General features: G+C 39.9%; 1 protein-coding gene across 2 annotated transcripts in view; it reads left to right on the top strand.

The window, feature by feature from the left end:
* The window catches only part of DAPK1 (death associated protein kinase 1), a 177,418-nt gene that overhangs the window by 74,285 nt on the left and 92,988 nt on the right, over window positions 1-10,145 (top strand). For both annotated transcript variants that reach the window (XM_085845357.1, XM_085845358.1), the window contains exons 2-3: window positions 1,583-1,807; window positions 5,998-6,136. In XM_085845357.1, coding sequence (XP_085701483.1) covers window positions 1,583-1,807; window positions 5,998-6,136 — 364 coding nt within the window. The remainder of the gene's footprint in view (window positions 1-1,582; window positions 1,808-5,997; window positions 6,137-10,145) is intronic.

Below are 10,145 nucleotides of genomic sequence, written 5' to 3'. Positions count from 1 at the left end.
TGACGTAATCCTTGGCAACAACGTTTATTTATTTACAGATTCTCACGCTACTATTTGCTTAACTGTCTTAATAGGATTCCTGATGTGTTCTTTGCAGCGATTATATGATGTCACGTGAATGTCAAACATGAATCGTAGGAAAGCATAATAATTTCCTCAATTTTATCAAAAACTTTAAATCTTGAAAATTTGCAAGTTTCACCTTACTTGATGCAGGCTCCTGTAGTCATATACCATCATGTATTCCACTACATGTTTTCTTTCTGACCCATCTAACTTATTGGACTATTGGGACAGCTCCGTGATGCCTCCTCTTGTCTCTCAGTTGTCTTTTCTGAGTTTGATTCCCGATGGAATGAGAACAACTCCAAACTTGTAATCCTGTACCACGTTACAGGCAGGGCTGTTCTTGTAATCCTGTACCACTCCAAACTTGTAATCCTGTACCACTCCAAACTTGTAATCCTGTACCACGTTACAGGCAGGGCATTGCATCATGAAGTATGCCTATTGTTTTGAATGGGTGCTGCTCTCAGCTGTCTGTTCTACAACTGTTAATTCGTGGATGTTAAATAATCCTATGGTGTCGTTTCTAGGAGTAGGCCATTGTGTGCTGGTACCCTGCTGAAAATTCAATTTTCTCCTCCGGACGTTCTCTGGGGAGCTTTCACACCCGCGCCACAAATATTTCACTTTGCTCAGTAAATTGGGATTATTGGACATTGAATAGAGCAGAGTTGTACATTGTTTATGACTGATCATCTTGAGGAAAGAGTTGCATTTTTTTCTGGTATAAAGTAAAGCAGATACTTTCCTTTTCTGTTTTAAACTGCTACTGAATCTTCTTATTTTATAAATGCCATATAAAACGTCCTTTTTAACCTTCTTCTGGTATCTCCATGGTGGAATCCAGGCTGGTTTGACAACATCCTGGCAAACTGATATATTTACCAACAGAGCATTGTTTCATTCTCCTTGACATTGGAAAATTGAACCCACTCAGTGTTGTCAAACTAAGAGTTTTAATATCTTTGTTTTTTGTCCCCCGCCCTTCCGACAAGGTCGTACATGGGGGACATTCAAATGAGCTCCCGCCGACCGACCGTCTGTCCATGTACTTTTGTGTTGTGCGATATTTCAAAAACCGTTGAACATTTACCTTTCATATTGCAGTTATCTATTCCTCATGACATTGTCTCAGCCTGCTTAGATAACGGTGGTGACTTGCTGAATTATGTTGCTATGGCAACCATTTTGGTACCTTGGCTTGAGTACGTGAAATTTCAAAAAAAACGTTCAAGATTTAGTTTTCCTATTTACACGGATCTATTCCTCAAACCACCCAAGATGTGGGGCACCGAGAGTATCGGCTCCTTGTTTTTCTTTAAGATCATTGATGATTAGGGTCAGAATGAAGTCGTATTTTTAATCGCATTGCACAGTTATTTCGTATTAAAAAGTTTCTTCCAAATGTCAATTTTATATAATTTATGAATGATGAACTTTTGAGATGATGTGAAAGCCACATTCTGAAAATTATATAACGTTCTCCTTTCCTTCCTTATTATTCCTTCACTCACAGAGGCCATTTTGCTGAGGTTAAGCGATGTCGAGAGAAAGCATCTGCTCTCGAGTACGCTGCCAAGTTCATCAAGAAAGGTCGGTCAGGGCGCAGTAACAAGCGTGGGGTGCCCCGCGAGGAGATCGAGAGGGAGGTGAACATTCTGTGGCAAATCAAACACCCCAACATTATTGCACTGCACGACGTGTTTGAGAACGAGACGGACATCGTGCTGATGCTTGAACTGTGAGTCTGGAAGGATTTGTGTGTTCAGGCACCTGGTGCATGATGATTGTATTGCGACACGAGATGCTCTTTGGTTTTGAACGTGGACGAGTGTTATCTGGGAATTGAATCTTAAAACGTTGAAAAATTATTGGTTTTCTGTGCCTGGGTATTTGACGGACATCATTATAAAATCAAATTCAGACTCCTGTGTTTGAGCTGCAAGGTATTGAATAGGCTTGTTTTTTCTCGATAATTACTTAATTCACATTATTTTGGGTATTTTTGTATGTAGAGTCAAGGCTCGTGGAAGAGCTAGGACGCAGAGCGGATCAGGATGCAACATAACAAAAGGAACAACAGAAAGGGAAAGGGACAATGCCAACAGTGCCGAGGGAGAAAAATAAATGGAGACGAACAAACAAAAGATGAGTGCATAAGGATAACGGCGAGGGAAGAATGCAGGGGGTGGTTAAGATTGATATAGAAGCAAATACATTTTTATGGGGAGGAAGGTGCTTGAAAGGGTGCAGAAAAGATCATGGTTTTGGATTGGGGATGATCTGAGATGGTGGTGAACAGCTGTCTTGAAGACTTGGAGGAAGAACGAGATGGAAGAAGTTGGTTCCACAGGTGGGGAAAAAAAAGAGGTTACACGCAGAGCTAATATGATGGGTTACAAACCCAAATATTTTACCGTAACTGCAAAAACCTGTTGGCCTGTATCAAACACAGACTTGTAGATAGCTAGTTGGGTTTTTGCCACGGATCATCAGTAGAGTGGTTCATTGAATGTATTTACAATTTGGAGTTTGTGCATGCATGCCTGATCTGGGAACCTCCTTAGGTAAAGATTAACATCTCCTTTAACTGCATGAATGAGATAAGAGGGTCACACTTAGATTTGCCACACTTTTTGAGAAATCAAAGTTTATCTGGAGTTGCTATATGTATGATAGCATTGTCGATGATGCACCGGGCCATATTTTCGGTTTGTGCAATTCATACTCCTCCAATTTCTTCGCTCTATTTTTATCTTCAATTCCGTTATCCTTACTTACCTCCTCCAACATCTCCCTCTTACTACCTTTTCTTAATTTCTTTTGGTTCACTTTCCAACTCGCATCTGATAAAATCGGACTATTTAAATTGTCATCTTTTTTGAATGATTATCGGAATTTCACAGCTGTGAACATTAGTCTTGCTTCCATCATGTTTCTCAATGGGATATTTTCATAAGCTGACATTATTGCTGCTTGTTGTGACATGTGGCAAACTGTGTAGCATATCGTGTGTGAGATGCCAATGAAACAAAAGGTTTTTATTTTTATTTTTATTCACCTACAACTGATTTCGTTGTTACCTCCATCACCGAAGGTTGACTGAGGTTAAGTTTTCACCCCTGTCTGTCTGACTGTTGTTGTTTGTCTGTCTGTTTGTCTCAAAAATTGTGGAACGATTTGGACAAAATTTGGTGGACAGGTTGCGTGTGTGACAACCAAGGCAAAATGTTACAATTCGAACTGTAGTATATGAGAGTTGTACTTTCATACTACAGTTGGTAACAGGTCCTACTGCAGTAGTCTGCAGAGAATTACGACAGGAAAATAAATGCTATTTTTGCCTGGTAAGGATGAATTGATTAGATTTTGCAAAAGATCCGGATGCGAGAATTTTGTTTTTAAATTTCAAAGTGATTCTTCACCATTGAGAGATTGCGCCAGAAATGATATACAGCATGATATTTCAAAAAGTTGTGGACAGATTCGGAAGAAATTTGGTGGACAGGTTTTTGGTGTGTGACAAGGCCGGATTGATTAGATTTTGCTAAAGATCCAGATCGGGATGCAATAATTTAATTTAATTTATTTATTTTACATTATTCTTTACCATTGACAGATTGTGCTAAAACTATATATATATATAACATGATATTTCAAAAAGTTGTGGATAGATTCAGACAAAATTTTCTGGACAGGTTGGGTGTATGACAAGGAAGAATTGATTTGTTTTTTGTTAAGATCGGGTTGTGAGAATTTTTTTTAAATTTTTTTTAAGTGATTCTTCATCATTGAGAGATTGCAGATCCGCCCTGTCACTAGGAAACGTAAACAGAGGGCAGGGCTAAAGCCTGAAGGAGGTATGCACTCCACTGAGTGCCATTCTAGTTATTTTCTTTAATTTCCTTCGTCATGAGATTGTTATTTTTGTTGTTATACTGTGGGCCTCCCATCCGATTCAATCCCGTACCATCCAGTTACCTGTCCTTGGAGGTATACACAGGTATACCTGCTCATTCTGAAATATACCTCTTGTGTTGGATTCCATAATAATTTTCATTAGGTCTTTGACGAAGCTGGCAAAAAAATTGTTTTCCCCCGTGCATGTAAAGCGCAAAGTGGGGTTAAGCAGTTGGTTCACTTCTATGTGTCTGTCTGTCTGCAAACATCATTTTACAATCGAGTGGTATCTATAGCATCTATAGCGGTAAACTTCCAGATTTTCTTTTTTCTACTACCTTTAAAATCTTGACTTAATTTCAATTTAATTATATACTTGAACACCGTAGAACACAAATCACCTTTTCACCACTTTCAAAAGCCTTCCGTTTAGTAGTATTTTAAGACACTGAATCAGTGGCTCTAAACTTCCAGGATTTATTTTTTATGCAACCTTTAACATCATTATTTTATTTCAATTTGATTAGACTTGAACACTGCACAAGGTGAGGTGTTCTATGAGCTCTCTCGTTGTTTTTTTGTTTGGTTTCCATTATTTTGCATCATGACATCGTGCTGTTATTCCAGCGACTGTTAAATAGTCTTAAATGGCCATACAATACAGGTTTTGTGTTAGAATGGTAACTTGGGCAGTTCTATGATGAGGTCTGAGTGTTGTCTCACAATAATGTCATAATTCAATTCCTCAATCCATTAATAAAAATATTTTAGAAATGTTAAACCATCTCGTGATTTATTTAAAATGTTAGCGACATTTCAACAATTTACTGTTTCATGAACACCTTTAAAATGGGAACAATAACTGCATATTCTTTGGCTGTGTTGACATAACCATTGCTTTAGATTATTGCCATTGGAGGAACAAGAACTTCTCTTTGAGAGATCATTTTGAATAACTCGTTTCCATCTTGCTCAAATGCCCAATACGTAAGAAAATGAATGTTATATTATAGTCACCAGATCATTAGAGTGTCCAGTATTTCTGGGAAGTTCAAACATGTGCAAAGCGATGTAGCAAGCGCTTATGAATTGTTGACCATCCGTTGACCCGAGGATGTGATGGCATTTCCAGGTGGTGCATCCTTCTGGTTTTTAATTAAATGGCCACGCTCAGAGGGTTTGTGTGTGATAGCAGAACTGCGGTGGATTCGAATGGAAATGAATCTGTCGCACGACGTGTTACGGCACGGTTTTTGACCTTGCATGCAGTGTTCAAGTACTCCCTCGTTAGCTGTGCAGTCACGTCAAATCGCAAAGATACATTTTGAAAGCAAATTTATCACAAAATTGATTTGAATTATTTGGCCCGGTTCAGAGCTCGCCTCATCCTCACGAAAGACAACGTGGGATCTTTAACGTCCACCAACTAACGTCAGCAGATGGGACGTCCAGTTTTAACGTCCGTCTGAGGGACGGCACAAACATTGATGAATGACCCTGCCTGTGAAACACCGGGATTATTGTTAATAGCTGGTTCGGGATTCAAACCCAGGCTGGATGGCTAAGAGGCGAGTGTGCGTACAGGAATATGAATCGAAATGTAATTTTTCTCCCGATTTTAAAGTCTGAAGATGTATGAATGATGCAGTTGCCCTCGGCTGTAAAAACATTGTTGCAATTCTATAAGAGACGTGATTATTGTGACACATGTTTGGTGTTAAACGTTTTATAGGTTGATAAAATTCAGAGGAATATATTTACATGAACAATGAGCCATTGTCTACATTCATATATTTTTTTTTCATTTCGATTGCGTACAACATACCCCTGGGGATTAAAAATAAAACTTAAGGATCTGAATGTGGACAGCTTTATTCTGTGCTCATTTTCTTTCCTATCATGGGCTCTTATCATGCGAGCGAGGCCCAGAAATCACGTGCGAATTCTCACGTATATTTTTTTTAGCCATCACAGCATGTTTGTAGTGAACGATTGTCACTTTGTGATTTTGGTTGTGCACTCCATTTTTAGGGTATCTGGAGGGGAGCTTTTTGACTTTCTGGCAGAAAAAGATGCTTTGAGCGAAGAGGAAGCGACCGAGTTCATAAAGCAAATGCTAAATAGTGTTGGCTATCTGCACGCAAAAAGCATCGCACATTTTGATCTTAAGGTGAGCCGATATTGGTGGTGGTGGTTTGGTTTTCACATTATTAGAATTATGCCTTGCAGGAGGGAACTGGCTCTAGTCATTCTCGTTTACACAATGTCGAGAATTAATGTTAATGTTTTGATTGAACTAATTCGGTGATGGAACGATACGAACATTTGCCGGGATTTCTGCTTGCTGGACCAAATCCAGCTTGCATCACAAGATTGAATTTGAAGGCAGTCGTTTATTTTGCATGTTTCGTGATTGTGGAAAGTCAAAGGAATTTGAAATTGGGCGAAAGAGTGAAAGGGCAATCATTAACTGAAGCATGGAAAATATTCTTATAATTTATCATGTTTTGGGAGACTGCTTCAAGTTTGATCTAGACTTTTCTTTTGAAATTGTGCGTGTATGTTTATATGTACAGTATATATATATATATATATATATATATATATATATATATATATATATATATATATATATATATATATATATATATATGTATATATATATATATATGTATATATATATATATATATATATATATATATATATATATACACAAATACATACACATACACACATTGTAGTGTTTACGGCTCAACTAACGTCGAGAGGGTAAAATCCCACGATGTCCCGAACGGTTTAACTGCTGTGGAAACGTCCGAATTAATGGCGGACAACCCGCCGGGTCCTCGTGAGGAGGAGGGGAACCACGAAAACATTAAAGCTTTCAAAATCAACAGGTTTGTTTCCCGAACCACAATAAAAAGAACCAGGGGAAGATTGACCCGACAAAAGGAATCTGACGGCAGGTTAGGAGGGAAGAAAGGGGGAATACAGAATCGATAATAATGAATTATGTACGATGGGAATAAAAAAAATAATGGCACCACACACCAGACTCAGTCAACAACGGGGGAAAGGGAACACCACACACCAGACCCCCCTCCCCCCTGGTCGAGGTTGACTTCGAGGTTATATGCACAATTCCCTAAACCATAATCATTAACTAAGTATTACGACGCACCACCCCATTTATGGTGCACTTTCAAACAGGACAATTCCTAAGCTAACGTTTCCCGACTTAGACATCGAGATGGCAAACAACTCATATCATACACGTAACATGCGACTCCATACGCTCCTACCTACTCTATGGGAATATATAATCCCCCCCCCAAACATAACAAAATACACACACACGTAGTGGACAAATAATTTGAAAAACAAATGTAAAGTCACTTCATAGGGTGTTGAGGCACCGCATGTGGCCAATACGGGCTGTATGCATTGTGGCATAGAATTCGCCAGCATCTGGAATTCTGCAGGAGGGACGCGACACCATTCTTCCATGAGAATATCAATCGACTCACACCAGATTGATGGAGGTGGAAAACACTGTCTCAGGCGTCATTCCAGAATATCCCGTAAATGCTCGATTAGGTTCAGATCTGGTGACTAAGAAGGCCATGACATATGGACAACATCAGTGTCATGCTCATCAAACTATTGGGTGACCACACGTGCTCTGTGGATGGGGACATTGGTGGGGAGGGGGGGGAGTGTCTCCTCTTGTAGCCATGCTACCCATAATTATAGACAACCCAGCCTATGCAGCATTTTTATACGTGACTCAACACTTGTGATGTTATTTGCTTAATTAACACATGGGTCACACCTGTGTGGAAGCCATTGTTTGGTGTCCCTCATTTACCCAGGTGTTTCCATATTTTGTCCCCTTCCTGTGTATATATACAGTGCCTATAGAAAATCTCCATCCCCTTTCAAAAATTTCACCTTTTGTTGCCTTATAGCCTGGAATTAAAATGCATTAAATCAGACTTTTTTCCACCTTTATTTAGACAACGTAACCCACAACTTCCAAGTAAAAAAAACAAATTCTACAAATTTCAGAAAATTATGTAAAAACACAAAACGACAATATCTTGGTTGGATAAGTGTCTACCCCCCTTATAATAGCAATCAATAACGATCTCCGAAGTAACCAATCACCTTCAAAATCACACATCAAGTTAATTGGCCTCCACCTGTGTTAAATTGTAGTGATTCTGATTATTTCAGAATAAAATCAGCTGTTCCTGTAGGTTTCCTCCACTGGGTAGTGCATTTCATAGCAAATACTCAACCATGAGAACCAAGGAGCTTTCAAAAGACCTCCGGGATAAAGTTGTGGAAAGGCACAGATCAGGGGATGGGGATAAAAATATTTCAAAGACCTTGAATATCCCTTGGAGTACAGTGAAGACAATCATAAAGAAGTGGAAGGCATATGGTATCACCAAGACCCTGCCTAGAACAGGCTGTCCCTCCAAACTGGATGACCAAGTGAGGAGGAGACCGATTAGAGAGGCCACCAAGAGGCCAATGGCAATTTTGAAAGAGCTACATGCTTTAATGGCAAAGACTTGTCACTGTGTGCCTGTGAAAACAATATCCCAAGCACTCCACAAGTCTGACCTGTATGGTAGGGTGGCAAGAAGGAAACCATGACTCAAAAAAGCCCTCCTTGAGTCTCGTTTGAGGTATGCAAAAAAACACTCCAGAGATTCTTTACGCCTTGTGGCATAGAGTTTTGTGGTCTGACGAAATCAAGATGGAACTTTTTGGCCAAAATGCAAAACGTTATGTTTGGCACAAATCGAACACAGCACATTACCCAAAGAACACCTTCCCCACTGTGAAGCATGGTGGTGGCAGCATTATGTTCTGGGGATGTTTCTCATCAGCAGGGACTGGGGCACTTTTCAGGATAGAAGGGAAAATGGGTGGAGCAAAATAGAGAAAAATCCGAGAGGAAAACCTGCTGCCCTCCGCAAGAAAGCTGAAATTGGGATGGAAATTCACCTTTCAGCATAACAATGACCTGAAGCACACAGCCAAAGCTACACTGGACTGGCTAAGGAACAAAAAGATAAATGTCCTTGAATGGCCCAGTCAAAGCCCCAACATAAATCCAATCGAAAATCTGTGGCATGACTTGAAGATTGCTGTCCATCAATGCTCCTCACGCAACTTCTTCGTGTGTATGACAGCCTGGCTGCTGGGTAGCTATCTCCTGTACCAGTGCACTGCTACTCATTTTGCTGACCTTGGAATGATGACAGGTTGAGTCAACCCCCTGGTGTATTAATTCAGCAGCCAACGGGGTTTGAACTCAGGACCCGAGGATCCCAAGCCGCCACCCTAACCACGAAGCCAACACCAGGCTTATCGAGCCACTGTTGTATCAGTAAATAACACCAGGTGGGTCGACTCGGCCTGTCATCCTTCCGAGGTCGGCAAAATGAGTATCAGCGTCCTGAAAATGGGGCACTGCATCAAGGACACAGCCACCCCCTTTGCAATGATGCAACCAGCAGCCACAGGCTTCATATGAAATAATAATCACATTGTTAATGGATTGTCAGCATTTTGCGGAGTTTGCATTTCAGCAACTGCAGTGACTTTTATGAAACGAGGGTATTTTTCCCACACTATGTTTTTAAAACAATGGTGTGCATCTCATCGTGAAATAATCTGCATTAACACCCGTGTTCCATAAATTAGTCCCTGCCTCTGAATTTTTTTTTTATTTGCTCATTTATTTTCTCATGGCTAACAGATGAGACAACACCACGTAGTCAGCTTTGCCGGTCATATTTCATTGCTGTTGCTTCAAACGAAATAAAACTTAGTCACTCGACTCATCTATAAGACTAGAAAGAGGTGTGTGCGTGTGTGTGTGCGTGCCCATGCGTGCGTGTGCGCCCGCCACCATTTTTCTTGGAGATGGCCAAACAGATCTTCATCAAATTCTCAGAGATTCATCAGTGAGTGCCAGGTTTTCTTCTTTTACTAAAAACAATGCAATTAAAAAAAATGAAGTTGGAATTATTTATTTATTTTTTAATTTATTTTTAATCTAATCGGTCTTTGTCGCTATGTGAAAGGTAATATTAAATGATCCCTGAGCTCATTCCTTCGTGGGTGTAGGGCAGTGTTTTAGGCACCCACAAAAAATAGA

This window comes from Eptatretus burgeri, chromosome 11, assembly GCF_056783735.1.
Source record: "Eptatretus burgeri isolate ZD-2024b chromosome 11, Ebu_testis_v1, whole genome shotgun sequence".
Taxonomy (NCBI): Eukaryota; Metazoa; Chordata; class Myxini; order Myxiniformes; family Myxinidae; genus Eptatretus; species Eptatretus burgeri.
This window is presented reverse-complemented; position numbering and strand designations above follow the sequence as displayed.